Below are 24102 nucleotides of genomic sequence, written 5' to 3' on the forward strand. Positions count from 1 at the left end.
TGCTGAAAGTCCTGATGCCTTGATGAATTCATCTCTAGTGTTCAACCACAGGTTGTAGTTCAATGGTTCGTGTTTACACCTACCATAGGAAGAACAGAGTCTTTTTTTTTTTTTGGGGGGGGTCTACCCAAACCAGCCCACCCCAGTGTATCCCTCTGCTATGATAAACTCAAAAATGACTTTACAGGTATCCATCCAAAGACACAGGCAAACTTTGCTGTATTGGTGCAGCCATTTCTTGATTCTTATTGGTATGTACTTTTATTTTTAATATGCTCGCTATTTAATTATTTGCTTAGCATTTGAACACTAGGATATAGACTCTAGTTTATTTGAACTAGCTTTATACTATATAATATTGAACTAAAAAATATTTCCATGTATATAATGTATCGGACAGCTGATCAATCTTCGTCATCAGACTTTTACATAGGAATAAAGTGCTTATGATTACTCCTTTGTAGACTACTTCTATGTATAGCGTAGTTTTCCATGATATGTAAATGATTATAAATACTATTATATAAAGAGGGGTACCAGAATCAACTCATAAGTGGGAGAAGGGACAATACCCTTTCTCTTTTAAACCCAAGGTAACTAAACCAAAAAAAAAGTGGTGGGGAAATTAACTGAGTATAATAAATTGGACAGGCTCCGTAAATTCACTATGTAAAAAAAAACAACATTCGAGGATTCCTTTTCATTATTATAATTAAAATTACAATAGGAATGTGGTTGTTCTTATATGAATTATATTCTACATTTATATCTTAAAATCTCATTAATTTTTGTTTTGTATTGCAGTGATATATAAATGCTGGATGGATCGACGCACGAGGAGAAAAGTTCGATTCGTTGTCAAGTCCCACTTTAATGAGGCTCAAAATTCTTTCATTATTAACGAGGAGAATGATGAATAAATGTATATTAAATACTAAATATTTATATTACTCTATTTATTCATATGATCTAAATATATTACAAAATTACCGACTTCTCACTTATTATAAAAAATTAGTTATTCAAGGCTATATTTTCTGCAACGAGTAGGGATTTCTTTCAACGCCAACAAAGTTAATGTATTGCGTCTGTTTTTTTTGTCTATTGTTTAAATTACGGCATAGGTTACTGATCGATTTTTATCAAACTTCGTAAGAAGATTATACATACAGGTGTGCGCGTCAAAAACGGAACACTTCTTCAAATTTTACGAACATATTCGTGATTTTATTGAGTTGAAACCGGCTTATACTTCGAGACAAGGGTCTTGACTAGCTATAAACAAAACTTCAGCAAAATCTAAATAGTAACAGTGGAACAACAGCCGATAATATGGAGAGACGTCGAGTCGAAATTTTGGAACTTTCCGCGCGGGGAAAACCTCCCACTGAAATTGCCAAGGTTCTGAACTGCATCCGCACCACCGTTTATAGCGTGGTAGACAAAAGGACTCATGAGGCGACTACAAGATCTAAGTCAAGGCCTCGAAGGTTGGACGATATGGTTTCTGCCGTGAAAAAGTATGTCAAGGACAAGAGAGGCAAGGTCACCGTCAGTGGCCTCTCCAGAGAGTTCAACACCAGTAGAAGGAACATGGACCGGCTAGTTAAGAAAGATCTTGGCCTTAAGGTCTACAAGAGAATCCCTCGTCAAGCCCTCAAGCCTGTAGACAAGGAAAAACGCCTCGCAAGGTCAAAGATTCTTCTCAAAATGCTAAAGAAAAAGCTAGCCGATGTCATCGTTTTGTTCCGCTTGCCTTCACAGTGTTTGGGCATTTAAAGGGAATGCTGTCAGTAGTCCAGTACAAGTCCAAGGACCAGCTGAAGTCTGCCCTCAAGAATGCATGAGCCAACCTCGACCAGAGCTTCATCGCCAAGTCATGCAGTAAGTTCCGGTCCAGGCTGGAATTGGTAGTGGAGAACATGGACGGCCAAATTGAATAGACATGTGTCTAACACTCTGATCTTTCATGCTAAATTAATTAATTCGTCGATCCCTTTAAAAATTACAGAATTATTTAACTATTTTTAAAAATTTCAGAGTGTTCAGTTTTAGACGCGCACACATGTATATGGTCACAGTGAAAGGCCATTAGATGTTGAGAGGTCATGGGAGCACAAAACTTTAAAAATACATATTAGACAATAACTTTGGAACATATTCAGATACAGAGCTCAAATTGGTATAATTATGTAGATTTAATGAAGATGCTTCATGAAGCAAAAAATTCAAGATCAAAAAAGCTCAAAAACGTATATTCGACCATCACTTTTGAACAAAATGAGAAACAGATCTAAAATCAAAACATTGAGGCACATAAAACATATATATATATACCATTTATTTACCTAAGAATGAATAAAATAGATATTCAATTTTGTTAAATTCAACAATGCACATTTTTTACTCCAACATTGATAAGAAATTATATTTCATTTAGGAAAAATGATCATAGACTTAGCACCCAATATTGTGTTAACTATAGATTGAATTTTAAGACCTTTAACTTTCGAGGACTTAAAATAATTATCTCTGTAACTATACTTCAATTATTGTCATTCTATGAGGAACAGTATTTGACTCAAATTTGGTATGTGGTTTTATAAGTAATGTAAATCCTGTATTCTTTTAGCTGGCCCGCTTTTTTTAAATTGGTAATCCTAAAATGAATTTGCTGTTGTCATTATTATATAACTCTTGAGTACAAGAACTTCCCTTTCTACTCATTCAATTATATTCCAAACCTGATTGAACTTTCAAATATCTTCATAAAGACGGAGAATAATCTTGAGGATTTGTTGAAGAGTTATAATTGTAAGTCCTTGTTGGGCGCCGATGAGAATTAATGATCAACATGACAGTAATTCTGCCCAATACCCTTATTAATTTCCTCCTCCCTTCCATTAAAACAGCTGATTTTAGCTGACAGCTTCGGTGCTTTCCTGCAAATTGAACGGGTTATCATGTCGTTGTCGTAGTTATATACGAGTATATAACTACAAATGAAATATTTTGATAGTATATTATTTTGGTTATTTAGGGTTTTCTACAGGAAGTTAAGGAAAAAATAAATTAATCAATTTTTGCGTATTGCTAGAAAATTTAATAGTTTGAAAAAAAAGTTCAAAAAAAAAATTAATTTTCTCTGATTGGCTATGGATTATTTCAAGCTAGACACTAGCTCCAGTATTCTAACCTGTATTTGAACTTTTCATGTCAAAACTCATTCTATTGACATTGTGTGGCTAACACAATGTCCATTGTTATAGGAGATAATAGGAAATAGTAGTTGGCACACCTCCTATATATATTTTTTTGGCCTTTTGAGAGAAGGGAGGTACTTCGAATGAAAAAGTGCCTTCAGCCAAGATTTTTTTTTAAATTTATTGTCTTTGCAGCTAAATGAGGCAGAGAATGTGCCCTATATAATACCAAGGGAACTATTTGAGCACCATACAGTCCAATTCTTGCCATAAGATTGTATTTTTCATTTATCTTACTTTTTTTAAAACTAAATAACTCATTGTCGTCCACTTTGTGTAAGTTTCACCGTATCTTTGCCATTCAATGCCTAAAGTTTCAACCCTATTTTTGACATTACAATCTAAAAGTTTGATCGAAGAATTGGGCTTCCGAATCGCTGCTGGGAGAACCGCAGTTTTACTTTTATCAATTATGAAAAATATCACCTATAAAATTTTTTGAAAATTTAAAAATGAAATTGTGTGCGTCGGTAGAACGCAAATTTTGGAATATGTATACGAAATATTATACTCTATTTTTTGCAGTATTTATGCTTGGTTTTTAGCATGTAGTAATTAAAAGGAATATAATCTCTCTAAAAATATATTGTATATACTATGATATATTACAAATTTAAATATAAAAATTTGAGTGAAATTGAAAATGTGTATGTTAGATTTTTTTAGGTGACCTAAGGGGTAAAAACTCATTTCATTGATTTGTACAATAAAATACAAAAAATATCTACAAAGTATTTATGATTTTAAAGTAAATGGATAGTTTAAAAAACATTCAAAATAAAGCAATTTAAAAATAGGGTAGGTGGCGCCGAAGCTGAAACTTTAGAAGCCTTTAAATCCCGATCCAATAGACAAAAAGGGCTGAAATTTTGGATTTTTGAGGTAGTAATTAATATTAAAATATATACCAAATTTGAAAAAAAAAATCGAAAATAGTGCTGTTTTTGAGTGAGTGATTTGGCTTGGAATGACCCATTATTCAGAAATTTCCTTTAAGTACGCAGACATTTTCATCTGTAGTATTTAAGTGGAATCGAATGCATCTCTAAAAACTTATTGTATATGTTTAAGATATATTTTAAATTACCATATAAAAATTTGAGTGAAAATTTTAAAATTGACATGTTTCTTTTTGTTTTTGTTTTTTAAAGTCAGAATATTGAACTCATGACCTTATGGATAAAAACTCAATTTATTGGCTTATACATAAAATAAAACAAAAGATAAACCAATTATCTATTAAATAGTTTTTAATGTAAACCGATATTTTTAAAAACATTCAAAATATAGCAACTAAAAAATAAGGTAGGTGGCGTCGAGAACATAACTTTAGAAGCTTCTTAATCCTGAACCAGAGCACAAAAAAGGCTGAAATTTTGGATTTTTGAGTTTATAACTAATATTTAAATATGTGCCAAATTTGGAGAAAATAGAAAATAGTGCTCTGAAAAATGCTCTTCTTTTTTATTTATTGATTCACTTGGCATAACCTAATTGTCATTTCAACGATAATAAGGAGGGAAAAACTCATTCTTGTTACACACTTTCATTTCTTCATCACTAATAAAATATCCCAAATTGAGATAATTTTCTTTAAATATTAATTTTAGAATGGATTAAAGAAAATACATTCAACAGTTCGTAATATACTAAAAAATATAACTCAATTAATTTTTAATCTCGCCGATAAGAAAATTCCTTCGCAGTTCAACTAATTAAAACAAAGAGTTTTGTTTCCTAATGTATCCAAGTGTCCCAAAGAACATTCTATGTTCTTCTTTCACATCTACATCACGAAATGTGACGTCTCCATACTCCAAAGTTAAGAGACCAAGACATAGATAACAGATGCACAACAATGAGGTAATACAAGACCACAATGACGATAACATAATTGATTAATAGAATAATGTACAAATGATTATCATCTAAAAGATAAGATAAAAAATTTATTATGTAGGTAGATGCAATTTTCTTATGTAAATATAGTTGTTACAGCTTCCTGTTCAACAACAAATGAAATAAGTTCTAACTGCTTATAATTAATCAGCGATTTATTAAGTGTATTCCAAATGTTAAATTCTATAACGAAGAAATGGACAAAGTCTAATAAACCGAGAGACTCTACAGATGCATCTCCCATATCCACTTTAACTGATCTAGAGTACTCTGAATCCTCTTCAGAATTCGAAATATTATCCTGTAAAAGTAGTATACATGATGATGCCTACAATTTGGATAATGGTAAAAAATTGCTTTTAATCTTCAATCAAACAAAGTTTCCAAATCATGATACTTGCCCAAACGATCGAGAAGGAGTAGAACAAGACACTCAAGCAATTAGAAATACCTTCAATCCACTTGGCTTCTTCATAGAAGCGTATGAAAATTCATCAGTTGCTGAAATCAAACACAAGCTATTGTCCCTCTCAAAAATGGACGGTCTCTCATGCCTGATTATATTCATATCGACTCATGGATACGAAAATGATGTTCTGTTGGCGTTTGATAAGGATTTCAATTTACGGTGTGACATTATTGAGGAATTATCTCCAGAAAAGATGTCTTCTCTTGCTGGGAAACCCAAAGTAATTTTTGTTCAGGCGTGTCAAGGATCAAAGAAGGACAAAGGGATTCTTATCAAGTATAGAAAGAGTAACATTCACGAAGTTGATGGACATGGTTCTGGAGTACCAATTCATAAAATGTCCACACATGTGGATTTTCTTTTAGTCAAGTCATCTTATCATGGATATTTTTCATTTCGGTCTAATACATCGGGCTCATGGTTCATTCAAACCGTGTGCAAGGAAATAGGCAAGTCTTCCCCTACGGATGATCTCTTGTCCATTATGCCAAGAGTTATACGAAACATTTCTTTAAACTACACGTCCTGTCACGAAGATCCTGATATTGACCAGTGTAAGCAAACTCCAATGTTAGAGGCTACACTTCAAAGAAAGATTTACTTAAAGTCAAATAGCATTGTAGAATCATCTGAGGATAACTTAAACTCAGATGAGTACCCTTTAACAGAATGTAAATGTATTCTGTCATAAAATAAAACATGAATTTGTCTGACATAATAGCTATTTGAAAAGTTTTTTTTTCTAATACTCTGTCATTGATACTTATTTTTATAAGATTATCAATTCAATGTATATAATAATAAATAACTATTATTTGAATACTAATTAATAGTTGGCAACAAGAAAAATACAGAAGACTAGCTACCATATGTTTTTTTCAAAAAAAAATCCTTACCCTTTTGACATTCGATTTTGATAAAAAGGGTTCCAGGATGTTTTGCCCCAGGCAGTTAAGCCCTTGGAAGTTCCATCCTGTGGAAGTTACGCCCTCATATATATATTTTATTACAATGTATCTTCCACTTATAATTTAACGTATAAAATGAGTCTCTCCCACTTGAAGTCATTTTTAATGTATTTTTGCTTTCATTATTGTTTAAAGAGTGCATTTAATTCAATTTAAACAATTTTTTTTAAAAGAAAATATCAAACATGAATGTTGCGCCTTTTTATAATGAGTGCGAGCCAACTTCTTTATAAACCGTTGTACTTCTGATGAGAGAAAAGAGGAAGAAACTATATAAATAAATTTAACATCATGAGATGAATTGTTATAATATTTCCAAGAAGCTCACTAATACCCCTACAAATAAGGAGCACAATAGATCTGGCAGGTCAGGAATCGCATCATGAACTTCTTTGTGAACAAACAAATTACCATCCGTGAATCTTTATTCAACTAAAGTACACCGATAAAAACGGTTCGAATTCATTATAATAAAAAACAATATTTATTTCATATGAATTACTTCAAACTGCCATAATTTCATAATTAATTACAAAGGACTTCAAGTAAAGGAAGACCTTCAATTATATGTAGAAGATACATTTATGGTATAATATATGTATGAGGACGTAACTTCCGCTCGGCGAAACTTCCCATGGTATAATTTCCCAGGGCTTAACTGCATAGGGTGTAACTTATGGTCACCTATAAAAAACTATTGGTGGTAGATGCTTTTTGGAATCTGAGTACCAGCGTCCACAAGCAATCTATACTTATCTAATATAAGTATAGATTGCTTGAAGGCGCTGTTTTCGACTTTTCATCATGTATTATAATCCATATGCCTATGTAAATGATTTTCAATCGGTCTCAAATTTTTAGAAGCTTAATATTTCAGCTTTATCAACAAGTTTCTGAAGTTTTTTTTCTCCCATTCATTATTTGTTTAGCTAAAAATGATCATACACCATAGGATGACTGAAAAGTCGATATCGACTTTTTTTTTTACTAAATGAGTATTAGAACTGGAAAAAGGGGTTTGTTGCAAAGACCCAAAGTAGTGTATGTCAGTTCGAATTCTGAAATTTAAGTGATAGTTTATGGTCTCTCAGAAAAAAAGTTGGATTGATTGAGCAGACATGATGGACAAACATTTTATAACTCATTTTGGTAGTTTCCGATGGCAACTCGCAGTCTGGAGCAATAACTTTGTTATTGCTGGAATAAATGCATCTGGAATTATGATTTTTTCTAATCAAGGGCAGAATGCAGGTTTGGAAACAATTCATTTTCGGCTTATTGAATAACTCGGATCGGCGCATTGAGAAAGAAGAAGAAAAATATAAAACAGAACTTGAGAAATTTATATAATATGGAAAGACCAAAAGAACGATATAACTCTCAAATTGTTTAAGTTTCTAAAAATATGACAATCACAATTTTTTATAAATGCTGGACACATATCTGTGGAAGATGTGCCAAAGAAAATTATAAAATAACTTTATGTAAATTTAAAAATTTTCAATTATTGATAATTTTTATTTAAAATATCGGTTGATTAATTGTTTATTTATATAATAATGATAATTGTAAATGAAAATAGAAATTACTTTCAAATATAGATTGATTAAAAACAATGGTTAAAAGTCAACAACGACTTTGTTGTCATCCTAAGGTGTAATTTTTTTAGTCATCCTTGTGTTAAAATTACGTCAACTGTTGTGTTCCTCCACTCTATGATTCACTTATACTTTTACATGTATTCTTTGAAAATCAAGAAAAAAAAAGATAGATTATTATATTGGTTTGTTGGATCGTTTGAAGGACGAAATTATTCAAAAAATACCTCATTTGAAGAAGAAAAGGGTGCTCTTTCACCTAGACAATTCACCTTGGCATAAGTCTATAAAACAGTCGGAAAATTGGTCGAATTGGGTTTCAAATTGCTACCGCACACACCGTGTTCTCCACATCTGGCCCTGAGTGACTACTGGCTCTTTGAAGAACTCAAAAAGATTCTCCGTGGAAAAAGATTTGTCTCAGATGAGGAAGCGATTGTCAAAACTGAAGTATATTTTGAAGGTCTCGTTAAATCGTTCGACACCCGTGGTATCGAAAAGCTAGAGAAACGTTGGAATGATTTTATCGTTCTAAAAGGAGATTATATTGATGACTAAAAATGAATGTAGTGGGAAAAATGTTGTTTTCCTATATAGGGGCAGGACTTATTGCGGATGTGTTGTATAAACATTTTTGATGAGGAAACAACTAGACTTGTAAGGATTTTCAATTATTACATTTCCATTTATTCTAGTAGATTTAGATATAATAAAATTTATATTCAAAATGATAAATTGTTATGTATTGTCTTTTATTTACTTTTAAATCATGACGTAGGAATTTGTTTTAAATAGATAGGTAGGTACCTTGTGTTTTTACGAGTTTGTATATTTCAATAGTCATAGTATGTACATCCTTTTAAATGTAATCCCTTACAGAATATATGTTTTAGTGAATGATTGTACCCCCAATCCAAAGGTGTTCTTATTGACTCTACTCCGGTCCGTTGCTTCCGTCTGTTGGTGGTGTTCGTAGAACATTACATAAATATGAGACGCGAGAAGCTTTGTATGGATCTCGCTTTGACTAAAAAGCCTTCTTGATGGGAAATCCAATTATATAATATGTCAGGAATCTTTCAAATTTAACCACACTAAATGATTTTTGAATTTTGATTAAGTTATATTAACTGATAGCAACAAGATTGTGTCCTTATTGGTCAAGCGGTTCCTGAAATGCTAGGACCAGAACTGGCAAAGTCGAACCAAGACTGCAATATATTGCTAATCAAACTCGGTTCTTGTACTTTTGTTTCTGTATAGAATATATATAGAAACGAAATAAATTAGCTTTAATCAGTAGTCCATTTTCTGAGTTGTTTTTTTTCTTTCTTTGTGCAACTACAGGGTTTTCCATTGATTTTTTTACGTCGCCTGTGTGATACAGTTATATCTGAGTTCCAAATAGTAAGGGCTTCTTATGGATCCAGAAAAGTTGTTTTATTTACCAGACAGTATAAATAGAAGAGGGAAGGGTGGGGGTAGATTACGGAGGCAGGTACACTGCTAAGCTGATCGGGACTTATAATATGATAACTATAGTATTTTTTACGCCAGGATTTCCCGAACTTTACTATACCAAGGCCTCCCTTCACTAATATTATAAAAATTTTAACTGAGGCCTCCTTTAACCGAAATATCTCCAATATGAAGGGCTAGACTGAAAGCAATCCTCAATTATCCACCTTCCTGCACCCCCCTAGCCTCCCTCACGACACCACTTTAAAAACCATTGTCTTAAGCAAACTTATTGTTTGGGTCACCTGATTTGCCAATGACGACTGTAACCATAACCATGTCACCTGATTGATTTTACACTTATGTCTTTTAACTGAATCCTGAATGGGATATCATATAAAAAAGATAGTATGAAACTGTGTTTCCTATGGAACCATGTAAGCCTTTTAAAAGTCAATATAGCCAGAATACTTTGATGCAATCACTCCAAGAACTTCCAAACATTTCTCAGAAATAAAGGATTAACTTCTATGACACATTTTTGAAGTTATTGTAACATTTTCAGATAAAAGCTATATTTTGATGTGGATTACTAATTTATTATCTAACACTAAAATTAAATCAAAAATTCTCACAATTCAGATTTGATACGAAAAATTATACTAATTATGGATTGTGATTAACACATTAAGTACTACTAGAATTAGATATAGAACTATAAAGATTTATTTATTTATTTGTGTAATTTATTATATAATCTAAACCTGAATAATAATAGACAAGTGTAAATTATAAAACTCTAAATAACTCTATGTTAATATTTGTTAGTAATATTCAAACTTTTAAAATATTCTTGAGTTTCAATAAAGCAAAACAGAGAGGGGAAAAACCCTGTAAATTTAATAAATGATCAATTTGACTTAAAAAAACTGAATGAAATTTGTTTGTTTTACTATGAAAGAAAAAATGAATAATTTGCTACAAATGTTTCAGAAAATAAATACATTACATATGTATCATTCCTTGACATATTGTTATAAAACATGTTAAATCAATAAAGAGGTGAGAAAATATTATATAATAATCTAAATGTACAAGATTCTGGACAGTTACTTGGATAAATTAATTTTTTTTTATATAGATGTTTTAAAATTTGTCTTTAAAAAAAAATCGACCATACACAAAGTAACAAAATATAAATTCTAATTTAAATATGTTTTAACTGATGAAAGATGTTGTAATAATACACATTTTTCTTATAAAATTTGTTGCCAACATGCATAATAAATTTCGAAATGCCACATGGGATGTTACACTAATTTTTGTTAGTTTACTGAATAAATATTACTTTCTTCGATAATATAATGTAGCAATTATCCCTTCATGATCTGAAACACTTTTTTTCTTTCCGGAATCGTCCAAGAAATGGAAGATTGGAACGGAGAATATGTTTGTCCATGCCAAATAATCAGGATTGTTGACTTTATAAAATATATGATCATACATTATGGGATCCGTTATATTGACAGACCACGTATTTTTAGGATTTGCATATGTTGAAATAACAGGATCAAACAATGCCTTTAAAATTTTAAAAATATCTAAAGCTGTACTCCTCATACATCTCTTGATAAATTGATAGGGCTTCGAATCAGGAGATGCATTTAAGTCTCCCCCTAGAATGACGATATCTGCAGTGGATTGTTTCACTCCGTTATTAACCAGCTCGGATACTTGATCTAAACGAATATCCTCATTCGTATAACTTTTACCAGGAGGAGCATCTGCAATAGTGTGAGTAAGAAAGAAATCTGCTGTGGTATTGCCAGGCAAGAGCAATCTCACTCTTCCAACACCTTTATTGACAAAATTTTCGCCATCAATGAACTCTTCAGAAGAATGACCTGATTCATTGTAAGCATGGAATTCAACTTCATGAAAGGGATACTTGCTCAAAACTGCGAGTCCCGAGCACTGAAAGGGAGCCGTCAAGTGCATACAATTATTATTCATAGAGTCAAAGGAAGTCATGCAGTAATCGCCATTCAATTCTGAAATTTAGGTAGTACAATCATTTGTTATACTTATAAAATAAAGCAAATCTGGAATATTTCTGATGATGTTGCATACCTAACTCAATCGTTGCGTGATCCGCAGGCATCCAGAGCTCTTGAAAAAACACGACATCAAATTGCGGATCTTTACGAAGCATTTCCGCAATCTTTAATATTCTTTCTTCCTTATCCAAGGAGCCAAATTTGTAGGGAAGACCCCACACGTTCAGGCTAAGGATTTTGATGGTGTGATGAGAGCCAAAGTAAAATCCGAAGTAAACTGCCAGTCCAATTATGAATAGGACCAAAATAATCGCTAAAAATAGGATACACATTACATGACGAAGTTTATGTCGTGGAATCCTTTGAGGGTAATCAGTGTTCAAGAGCTGAAATCGATCATCAGCCATTCTGAGGACGCAATGAAACTGAAGCAATATTAATAATAACTATTAATAACTTATCAAGGAGACCAATAACTCCGGAATAAGTGATTATTATTCTGTTCAACTGACAATTATTGTCACAGTTATTATACTACAAAATATGAAATATTTTCACAAAATCCATTATTGATGTAACTATGAAAAGAATATACAAACATCTTCCTCTAGCGAGTATTATATGAACTACAATAGTGCTAGATCTGGAGTGAACCAACCCCAAATCACTCAACCTCATGTAGGGGGTGGCGTATTTTTGTATGGTTAAACATCAAATGGTAAACTTAATTTACTTTGGACAATATGACTCTCTTGTTATTAAATAAACTTCAGAGAATCTACACATATTATCCTTAATATTTGTCTACAAAACAATCAAGAAAAGAATGAAGTTCAGATAGAACATTAATCTGTTAGTGAGGCAACATCTTTTTGGCAAAAGATTTAGAATTTAATTTATATAGCGTAAATCTTTTATATAGTGTTAAGAAAGAGAAAGGACTGAAGGGATGAGTGATGATTAATATTGTAATAGACAGAATTGGATAGAAAATGATAATATCTGTAGCACTCCCAGGTTGAAGCACTTACCTAGACAAGTTTTTTAATCAAAAACTTTTTAATTTAAGTTCTGAAATGTTATCTTTTTGGAAGATATATTAAATGTAGCACGTGATGGCACATAGATATTCTGATGTTAATGTAGTTACAAGGTAGCAGAAGTCATTGTTCTATGAATGACTTAATAAAGTATGACATAATTGCAATCTTTTTATATAATTCTAATTATTCTATATTCTAACATTAGATGTTACAATTTGATCTCATGTTCGAATTGAAGAATCACTAGGCATTTTGAAATACAGATACTTATCAATTCAAAATTGATTTCAATCTAAGAATTCAACATAGTACCTCCATTATTTACTCATAATATGCTTTTTGGAGACAACAAGAAAAAGTTGTCCTAAATGGAATATGCGTTGTACACAACCTATTTTAATACTAAACCCGATATAACGAAATAATTTTTATTTTTCAACTTTTAATTCTGACAACAGATTCCTGTATTTTTTTTTTTTTTTAGTAAAGTTTGGGGTCGAATTTTCTAGCGACACCCCTTGTTTTAAGCGCCTCTTACCAAACTGAGTCTGTATAAAAAGAACCGAGACCAATGAAGCCGAATAGAGACCGAAACCGTTGAAATGAAAGAACAGAGACCGAAACCGTTGAAATGAAAGAACCGAGACCGATAGAACCTCTGAACAGGGTACAACCTTGGATATACAAATAATTAATAATTAAAATAATATGAGTTCCAGGAAAAACAATGATAAACTTACTGCATTACTACAATCATTAGTACTCCTCATTTTACGCCTATAAATAGTTTTTATCAAATATTTAGAATATAAATAGACATAACGTTTGATTTTTTCTCACATAATAGTAAGTGTGCAGGAACATAATTTATACTGTAGTGGGGTTGGCATGGTTTCGTCGAAGAAGCGAGATTCTAAAGTTTTTTCTTGGAAATACAGTCAGTCGCTATCATAAGTTGGAGTAGTGAGGAACTTGTATTTGCCGTAAACATAAACTGTACTAATTAACACAAATTGATAAATAGCTCTTCAGCTTTTATTGGTGCAATTGATGAAAATCAGTTAATTGCTTCAATCATATATATTCAAAAATAAACTTCTGAATCTTCCTCCTCCTCATTTGTTTATTCTGCCAAGCAACATTTTTTGTTTTACACTCTAATATTAAAATTAGAAGGGAAGAGGAGACTGCATTAACAAGTTAATCCTTCTTGTATCGCTACTATTCAGATGAACACTTATGAGAATTTAATCTGTTCAATAAAGGGAAAATAAAAAACTAATATTTTGAAGTATCTATGGCCTATAAGCATTCTATTGAAGCATTGGATATCATGCAATTCCTAGAATACTAACTTATTTTGAGGTAAATTTATTTTAAAATAGTTTTGTAGTTGGTGCATGTATTGAGCGATCTTCACTTTAGGCAAGTTAGGAGTAGATGAGTTTATTGACATCACATCCCACTTTCATCATCATCCCCAATGTGTCTGCCGAACTGGCAGGCTCGTACTAGTTTTAATATACTAAAAACGATCTCTCAATTTATTTTCATGAAGTTAATTTCCTAAAATTATTTGAAGGTAAATAAATCAAAGGATAATAGAGCTAGAGAGCCAAAATTAAACCATAAGATTTTATGTAATGCAAGTATTCTAAATTAATTGGGATTTTTTAAATCGGGTAATTGAAATTAGATTTATTTTGGAAAATGTAGGAAAATCTTTAAAGGCTTATAACGAACGAACTAGACGGGAAAGGACCATAAGTTTTTTCATTATTGAAAGTTGCAGTTAATGGCATTCAATTACGGGGGCGTAAGGAAGTCTAGGAAAACAATGAGCGTTGAACAATTAATTATACCTAGTTGCTTTAAATGAAGTTCTATATAATTTATATTTTATTAAAACTTGTTTATTACACATAAGAGAACATTATTGATGAATTTAAACACCTTCGGCCTCAATCAAATGCTCTGCGCGACCCTGGAACGCTTTGGTCACGTTGACAATGTAGTGCTTTGGCATTGATTGCCACTCTTTCTCAACTGATTGCTTTAGAGACTCAATATTGCTGTGACGTTGTCTACATACCTTTTTTTCAATACTCCAGCAGATATTGTATTCAAGGGGATTCAGGTCGGGGCTCTGCAGTGGCCAGAAGTCCTTTGGCCAGAACTTTATTTTTTTTTAGGCAATCCAATCCTGTACGATTTTTGCTGTATGTGCAGGAACCCCGTCCTGTTGAAAGCAAGAATCGGCTTTCTTTGATTGCTTTGTGATCTTGCGAACCTAGGGAAGCACTTTTGTCTGCAAAATCATCAAGCAATCCTTGCTAGTCAATTTGTATCCCACTGGGACCGTAACTTTGTGACCCTCAGATGAAGCAATACCGAGCATCATTACTGAGTCCGGATGACTGAGGGTGTACACTTTACAGAAGTTACCGTTGACTTCTCCTAAACATACGACCTGATCATTTTGCCTTTTGTATATAAGATACACTGTCAATGTCTTCTAGTCCGAGAGGAACAAAATTCGGTTTCCGTGATACCTCAGGTCATTGTAAAGCTTTTTGGACCAATCAAATCGTATTGTTGTTGTTGTTGAGTGAGCAAAGGTTGTTCAATATATCGGAGAGATTTGTCAGTGGCTTTTTTTACTGTGTTGGACACCGTGAACGTCAAACCGACCACCTCTTCGCCAAGTCCGTATCGTCATCTTTGTACTTTTCAAAAAAGTTTTAGGCTATAATTTGACCGTCCTTCCCCTTCTATGACGAACACTGATGTCTTCACCATTGTTGACCTTAACCCTGATTCTCAAGACGGTGGTTTTGAAGACATTAACGGTATTTATAATATCAGAATTGCTAAATCCTTTGTGGACTAAACGAGCCACTTCTTGTCTTTTATGCTCCATTTTCGTTAATATGTATGCTATAGACTTGGTAAATAAAGTGTTCAAAATGTAAATAATCAGCTATTATTTTTTGTAAAAGCAATTTTTTGCATAAAATCAACCAAAACATCTCAAAACGCAATTAACATCATGTTTCAAAACTTTTTGTAATGGTCTACGAACACCACCAACAGACGGAAGTAACGGACAAGAGTAAAGTCAATAAGAACACCTATGGATTGGGGGTACAATCATACACTAAAACATATATTCTATAAGGGATTACATTTAAAAGGATGCACATACATATAACTATTAAAACATACCAACTCGTCAAACACAAGGTACATTACTATCTATTTTAAACAAATCCCTACGTCATGATCTAAAAGTAAATAAAAGACAATACATAACACTTTTTGACGGCCCAGCATTAATTATAAAATCCGTCTCACTTGATGACCTCGGTCACATGGAGGTAGAATCTGTAGCAGGCCCGGGTATCTCTTGCAGATCTAGTTTTGCCATTGTACTGGTTCTGGTTTTCTACTTTTAATTGACATTCCTTGGATAGATGAAGTAGCTCAATGAAGAAATTACACCCTTCTACAAAACAGTTCCTGCAAGGCCAAAAGAGTGCAGCATGTTTTGACCATGCTTCTAGGTGGTTATTTCACAACACTTTCAGGACTGCAAGCCACCCTCATGACCAAACCACAGTCCTTCTTGATCACATTCCTTCCTGCACCGTGTTAATTTTTTTTTATCAATTCATCGTTTAACAATAATAATATACATAAGTTTAATCCGCTTGTAGTGGGGCATAATAAATCTCCAATGAAATTTTGAAACACCACTTGTATTAATAACAATGTTATCAGAGCATTTCAAAACCTTCCAATCTCATTTCCGCAATAGAATTGGTACAAAAAATTTTCTCCTAAACTGTATCGATTACCAGAGTTAAATAAACTATGACCAACCGGTACATAAAACTAAAAGAAAGCGATAAATACCACGGTAACCCTACAGATTTGAAAAATGCAACCTAAGATTTCTAGAGGGCAAATTTTGTTGTTGTTGCCAACCCGAATAGTGTTTTTTTTTTTTTTTTAATTTTCCATAGCAGTTATCATTAGTTTTTTTATTCTTGGAGAGAGAAAACCTAAGTATAATGTAATTACACGTGTGTGAAAGACGAAGTGTAACATATAGGATTTGTGGTTAAAGTGTAGGTCCTTGTTGGACTTGGAGTAGAATTGAGGTTCAAAAACGGAGTCATTCCTGCCTATATCCTTACTTCATACGAAGTGGGAGCTGTCTAAAATATCTCCCTCTCATAGCTGCTCGAAGCTAAAATAGTGAAGGGACACGACAGCTAAGCTGTTCTTCTCCAAAAAATTCTTCAAATTATCAGATTATTATGTTGATTTTGGGTTTCTTCTTTAGCATAATGTTTAGTAATATTTTTCATAACTCTACAAATTAGAGATCCCCTTACCTCAATTTAGTGCAAAAGGCAATGGCAACTTATTATTAATTTATCAATAAGTATAAGTATCTTGCCACATTGAAAAACTGTCATTGAGAAATGAATATAAAATATAAAATTTTTTATGTAAATAGATGACTTAAAGACCTTATAAAGATCAATCCAGTGGCAAATAATATAAGGTATTTGAATATATTCATATTGATCAAAAATAACATTTTAATTCTACATATATTGAAAAATATAAAAAATACAACGACAAAATAAACGAATATATTGTAAATATAAAATCAATGATATATCTACTACTTTTTACAGTAAATAAAATCAAAATTGAGACTCACAAATAAATAACATTACAGGCTGTGGATGTGCAAATGGTTTTATAAACGAATCAAAGACTTAATGGGACAGTTGATGCGCATATTTTAATTAAACCATTTATTTGGATAATTATAAGCTATTGCAAATAATTTATGGTTGTCACAAATTGTACGCTACACTTGAACTTGCAATATATTTATCTTAATTGTAATCTTAAGGAGTTGTCAAATTCAAATACCCCAATACGAGCCGAAAAGGAGAGCGCCGTTCATTTTTAATTGAGAATGAGCGAACTCAATCCTTTAAAAACGAGCAAGAGCGCGCTCACAAAATTAGTAACTAAGCAGGAGAGAGAGCGCGCTAATGAATTCTCGAGCAGAATAATTCTCTTTCAATGAGTTCTTATAAGTTATACTATCTGGAGGAGCACAATCTCAAATCAAATACAGTTTGCTATAGAATAAATTTAAAATAATGTAATAACAATTTAATTAATTAAAACAGATATACTTACAAATATTAAAAAGCCCATTCGTCTAAAAGAAATTACATTATACTCGAATCATTATTTAAAATCAATTATTTTTTTAACGCTATGCCAAAAAAACAAAAACATGAGAGACCACAAATTTTGAAAATAGGACTTTCTTGATGCTCTCAAGTATAAAATATTATATTGTATTATCTTACTCAAAAAACAGTACATTCTAAAAATTTAACAAACATATAGCTCCTTAAACGTATGCAGGGAGCTTAGAAACGTTTCAGATAATTAAAAACCAAATTCTTGATGGGTATGTTACTTATTCCTATGGTGTATTGTCCTTTCCTAGGAATTTCGAATTTCCACATGGATTATAAACCTGTATTTTTTTATTTCATACTCAGAATTCATTTAATAGATTTTGAAATACTGGAAACATGTTACAGATTGCTAGAATAGCGTAATAAAAACATATACACACATATTTATAAAAAATATTCAAAACATAAGCATAATTGTATTTAAAATGCTAATATAGATTCTTTAAATATTAATCCCATCCCGGTCAAGCTTGGAGCATAGCTCGATGGTATAGATGCAAAATTGAACTTTCAAGATCACTGCGTCATGATATATTTTGTTATTAGAAGCTAGTGTAAAAAGTTCCTTCTGCTCACTGAGTCTCCGAAAAGGTCCTTTACCAGCTCTCCAAGAGCGGAGTGAAACAGGTTTGAAAACTGGGCACTCCCACAGAAGGTGTGTAGCTGTCCCTCTTTCTGAACTTCAGAAATAACAATTAGGATTATCTGAAGGTATCCTGATACCTCCAGTGTTCATGTCATACTCGATACGCGAACCATTTCTCAGATGGTATAAGGAGATGATTTGCCAATGACGACTGTAATCATAACCATGTAACCTGATCGAGTTTACACTTATGTCTTTTAACTGAATCCTGAATGGGGTACCATATAAAAAATATAGTTTGAAACTGTTTCTCCTATGGAATCATTTAAGCCTTTTAAAAGTCAATATAGTCAGAATACTATGATGCAATCACTCCAAGAACTTCCAAACATTTCTCAAAAATAAAGGATTTACTTCTATGACACATTTTTGAAGTTACTGTAACGTTTTCAGATAATAGCTATATTTTGATGTGGATTACTAATTTATTATCTAACACTAAAATTAAATCAAAAATTCTCACAATTCAGATTTGATACGAAAATGACTAATTATGTATTGTGATTAACACGTCAAGTACTACTAGAATTAGATATAGAACTATAAAGATTTATTTGTGTAATTTATTATATAATCTAAACCTGAATAATAATAAGTGTAAATGGTAAATTATAAAACTCTAAATAACTCTATGTTAATATTAGTTAGTAATATTCAAACTTTTAAAATATTCTTGAGTTTCAATAAAGCAAAACAGAGAGGGGAAAAACCCTGTAAATTTAATAAATGATTAATTAGACTTTAAAAAAACTGAATGAAATTTGTTTGCTTTACTATGAAAGAAAAAATGAATAATTTGCTACAAATGTTTCAGAAAATAAATACATTACATATGTATAATTCCTTGAAAATATTGTTATAAAACATGTTAAATCAATAAAGAGGTGAGAAAATATGATGTAATAATCTAAATGTACAAGATTCTGGACAGTTACTTGGATAAATTAATTTTTTTTTATATAGATGTTTTAAAATTTGTCTTTAAAAAAAATCGACCATACACAAAGTAACAATTTAAATATAAATTCTAATTTATATATGTTTTAACTGATAAAATATGTTGTAATAATACACATTTTTCTTATAAAATTTGTTGCCAACATGCATAATAAATTTCGAAATGCCATATGGGATGTTACACTAATTTTTGTAAGTTTACTGAATAAATATTACTTTCTTCGATAATATAATGTAGCAATTATCCCTTCATGATCTGAAACACTTTTTTTTCTTTCCGGAATCGTCCAAGAAATGGAAGATTGGAACGGAGAATATGTTTGTCCATGCCAAATAATCAGGATTGTTGACTTTATAAAATATATGATCATACATTATGGGATCCGTTATATTGACAGACCACGTATTTTTAGGATTTGCATATGTTGAAATAACAGGATCAAACAATGCCTTCAAAATTTTAAAAATATCTAAAGCTGTACTCCTCATACATCTCTTGATAAATTGATAGGGCTTCGAATCAGGAGATGCATTTAAGTCTCCCCCTAGAATGACGATATCTGCAGTGGATTGTTTCACTCCGTTATTAACCAGCTCGGATACTTGATCTAAACGAATATCCTCATTCGTATAACTTTTACCAGGAGGAGCATCCGCAATAGTATGAGTAAGAAAGAAATCTGCTGTGGTATTGCCAGGCAAGAGCAATCTCACTCTTCCAACACCTTTGTTGACAAAATTTTCGCCATCAATGAACTCTTCAGAAGAATGACCTGATTCATTGTAAGCATGGAATTCAACTTCATGAAAGGGATACTTGCTCAAAACTGCGAGTCCCGAGCACTGAAAGGGAGCCGTCAAGTGTATACAATTATTATTCATAGAGTCAAAGGAAGTCATGCTGTAATCGCCATTCAATTCTGAAATTTAGGTAGTACAATCATTTGTTATACTTATAAAATAAAGCAAATCTGGAATATTTCTGATGATGTTGCATACCTAACTCAATCGTTGCGTGATCCGCAGGCATCCAGAGCTCTTGAAAAAACACGACATCAAATTGCGGATCTTTACGAAGCATTTCCGCAATCTTTAATATTCTTTCTTCCTTATCCAAGGAGCCAAATTTGTAGGGAAGACCCCACACATTCAGGCTAAGGATTTTGATGGTGTGATGAGAGCCAAAGTAAGATCCGAAGTAAACTGCCAGTCCAATTATGAATAGGACCAAAATAATTGCTAAAAATAGGATACACATTACATGACGGAGTTTATGTCGTGGAACCCTTTGAGGGTAATCAGTGTTCAAGAGCTGAAATCGATCATCAGCCATTCTGAGGACGCAATGAAACTGAAGCAATATTAATAATAACTATTAATAACTTATCAAGGAGACCAATAACTCCGGAATAAGTGATTATTATTCTGTTCAACTGACAACTATTGTCACAGTTATATACAAACATCTTCCTCTAGCGAGTATTATATGAACTACAATAGTGCTAGATCTGGAGTGAGCCCAGGCTACGTCACTCAACCTCATGTAGGGGGAGTGTATTTTTTATTGTTAAACATCAAATGGTTATTACATAAACTTCAGAGAATCTACACATATTATCTTAATATTTGTCTACAAAACAATCATAGTGAGGCATCATCTTTTTGGCAAAAGATGTAGAATTTAATTTATATACCGTAAATCTTTTATATAGAATTAAGAAAGAGGAAGGACCGAAGGGATGAGTTATTATTAATATTGTAATAGACAGAATTGTATAGAAAAGGATAATATCTGTAGCACTCCCAGGTTGAAACACTTACCTAGACAAGTCTTTGAATCAAAAACTTTTTAATTTAAGTTATAAAATGTTGTCTTTTTGGAAGATATATTAAATTTAGCACATGGTGGCACATAGATACTCTGATGTTAATAGTGTAATTACAAGGTAGTAGAAGTCATTGATCAAGTCTTTGTTGTATGAATTACTTAATAAAGTGTGACATAATTGCAATCTTTCGATATAATTCTAATTATTCTTTATTCTAACATAAAATGTTACAATTTGTTAAGCTTCTATCAAATCTAATTCTGATTTTTTTAAATATATCTCTTATGAAGTCGAATAATGTTTAATAATTATACACGAATGCACGAAATAAATTTTTATTTTTTTACAGGATTATGTTTAAGTATAATAATATCAGAAACGGATGACAAAGTTTCATTCTTCTTCTCTATTTATATTAAACCAGTTTGTTGGAATACTTGAGAATATAATAGACAAAACATTATTTTCAAATTTATTTTATGAACCCTTTCCTTAATATTTTAATGAGCGAAAGAGCGATTTAAAGTTGACAGTGTGCTCTCGCTCATGAATACTCAAATCATCTCACCATTGTTTTGTTGGTTATTATAGTTGTTAATCCTAAATATTATTTAGAATGCGAGTGTTTTTTTGTTGGCAACCTGATAGTTTTTTATTTTCTAAGCCTGTTATCATTATTCTAAAATCCTATACAACTATAATGCTCCATGCTGGCTAATTCGTTTGAATTTTCAAAATTGGGGGAAATAATTAATAAAAGCACTGATATTTTGCAGTTTACCAGGATATTTTTTTTTCTAAATATATGCACACAAGGATTTAGACAATTTTCATATCTCTAGACATAGCTATTGAGTGTAATCATGGAAAAAAGGATAGTAACAATGATGATTGGTTGTGGAGTTATAAGTTATAACTAAGTCTAAGTCCTTCTTGGAGTAGAATTGTGGATCAGTATCGGGTAGTTCTTGCCTATGTTGAGTTTCGAATATATTTTTTTAAAACATAACGATAGGTTATATTTTCTACAACTTTATCAATAATAATATATATTCGATAATAAGCTAGAAAACTTTATTACAGAAAGTAGTCCATGCTCATTTATTTGACGAGAAAATCATTATTTTATATTATTTAAAAATACAAGCCATCCAAATTGGTTTGTCCAACAATGGAATAAATAAAACACGAGCAAAAATTAAATATTTACGAATTCATTTCATAATGTAATGTAAAATAACAATAGGAACTTATCAATAGAGATGGAGTCAACGCTTCAGAGACTTTGAGAAATTATTCATATGTAGATATGAGTAAAATAAATATTATAGAAACAGATTTTAAAATCGATAATTCATAAAATGATTTCAAATCAACATGGATGAGTGAAGTGAACAAAACAGAAAAAGACTAGAATAATATTTATATGTAGGTAAATTACATAATTTTTTTTGACAAAGTTTTACCTGACTATATTAAAAATAATTAATCATATAAGTTATTTTTGTATATACTTAGAAAAAAAGAGGTATTTGTCACTGAATGAATCGAGATCGCATATTTCTGAAAATAATGAAACAGATAAATGTATAGGTCTTATAAAATATCTCAAGAAAGTCCTGCTGTCGAGCAAGTTGAAGAAGATGTTGAATTCGTAGAGATGGAAGGAACACAGATTCCTTTTCCATGACTCTGACCATGAACAATTTCCTCTGGAGTTGAAGAGGAGCAACGCCCATGATGACGAAGGAGAGCACAAGACTCCTGTCCATCAGGGGGTATACGAAATGATTCGGTCATACTTCCATGCTCTGTAAGAACTCGTGTAACTGAGTCTGTGTACACTCGGCTCACTCGAATACATCCATTAAGCTGAAACCCATTTTTCCATTGATCTATATCAACTGGTGAAGGAATTGTCGTTCCATTATTTGTAATATAGGCCTCTAGTGCACAATACATGAACAAATATTCGTCCTAAAAATTGATATGTGATTAAATGACTTTGCTGAAATTAAATCTGTAGGATTTTTATTCTCTTACTTGACTTCTCCAAATCCCTGGTCTGCAATGATGATAGAGCTTGGCCATTTGAAAAACATCTACTCCGCCTTCAAAATGTAATTGATGCCACAGAGATTTTAAGCAACAAAACGTTGCTGCCTGAGTAGCTCCATATCTATAAAATAAAATAAAAAGAGTAGAAGATGTTACATAATTTGATCTGATTATTTCATTAATTAATAAATAAATGATGCACAGGAAACAAAACATTGCTAAAAGGTTGAGTGGTAAAACTCATAAACTTCCGTCAAATATATAAATCGTTTTGCGTGACGTCATCATTAAGAAAATCAACCCCTTGATAATGTTTATGCCCCATAAACATTATCATGAATATTCTTTATTATTTATCAATCTTACCTTCAAAAGAAGACAAAAAGAAAGCCCAAAATATTATGATTGTTTGACTATTTTTTATCACTATACACTCTTTTCCCTTTAACAATAGAGAAGAACATGTGTCCGAACAAAATTAAGGGGCAAGAGGACTTTTGTTACCTTTATTATATTTTGCAACCTTTCCTCCGAAAACACCAAGGTGTTGATGATGT

General features: G+C 31.8%; 5 protein-coding genes across 6 annotated transcripts in view; 2 read left to right on the forward strand and 3 right to left on the reverse strand.

The window, feature by feature from the left end:
• LOC121116014 (matrix metalloproteinase-9) overlaps positions 1–993 on the forward strand; it is a 102835-nt gene extending 101842 nt beyond the window's left edge. Inside the window, exon 7 of the mRNA XM_040710207.2 lies at positions 805–993. Coding sequence (XP_040566141.1) covers positions 805–920 — 116 coding nt within the window. The 3' untranslated portion in view covers positions 921–993. The remainder of the gene's footprint in view (positions 1–804) is intronic.
• A 4238-nt stretch (positions 994–5231) lies between these two features.
• LOC121116612 (caspase-1-like) lies at positions 5232–8215 on the forward strand. Its single transcript, XM_040710876.2, has one exon. It carries the CDS (start codon positions 5336–5338, stop codon positions 6320–6322), a length of 987 nt encoding a protein of 328 aa, XP_040566810.1. The 5' UTR covers positions 5232–5335; the 3' UTR covers positions 6323–8215.
• A 2017-nt stretch (positions 8216–10232) lies between these two features.
• LOC121116016 (putative neutral sphingomyelinase) lies at positions 10233–12446 on the reverse strand. The gene is made up of 2 exons (XM_040710209.2): positions 11786–12446; positions 10233–11706 (listed from the first exon to the last, which is right to left on the reverse strand). Exons 1-2 carry the CDS (start codon positions 12117–12119, stop codon positions 11000–11002), a joined length of 1041 nt encoding a protein of 346 aa, XP_040566143.1. The 5' UTR covers positions 12120–12446; the 3' UTR covers positions 10233–10999.
• Positions 12447–19632: 7186 nt separating this feature from the next.
• LOC121116017 (putative neutral sphingomyelinase) lies at positions 19633–21105 on the reverse strand. The gene is given in 3 exon segments (XM_040710210.2): positions 19633–19930; positions 19932–20578; positions 20658–21105. Coding segments are annotated over 3 exon segments (1041 nt in total). The 5' UTR covers positions 20992–21105; the 3' UTR covers positions 19633–19870.
• Positions 21106–22685: 1580 nt separating this feature from the next.
• The window catches only part of LOC121116018 (putative receptor-type tyrosine-protein phosphatase mosPTP-1), a 97372-nt gene continuing 95955 nt past the window's right edge, over positions 22686–24102 (reverse strand). For both annotated transcript variants that reach the window (XR_011779857.1, XM_071887947.1), the window contains exons 18-19: positions 23531–23666; positions 22686–23464 (exon numbers count right to left, since the gene is read on the reverse strand). Coding sequence is in view for 1 of the 2 variants with exons in the window: in XM_071887947.1 (XP_071744048.1) it covers positions 23096–23464; positions 23531–23666 (505 nt within the window). In the remaining variant the exon portion in view is untranslated. The remainder of the gene's footprint in view (positions 23465–23530; positions 23667–24102) is intronic.

This window comes from Lepeophtheirus salmonis, chromosome 4 (assembly GCF_016086655.4).
Source record: "Lepeophtheirus salmonis chromosome 4, UVic_Lsal_1.4, whole genome shotgun sequence".
Classification (NCBI taxonomy): Eukaryota; Metazoa; Arthropoda; class Copepoda; order Siphonostomatoida; family Caligidae; genus Lepeophtheirus; species Lepeophtheirus salmonis.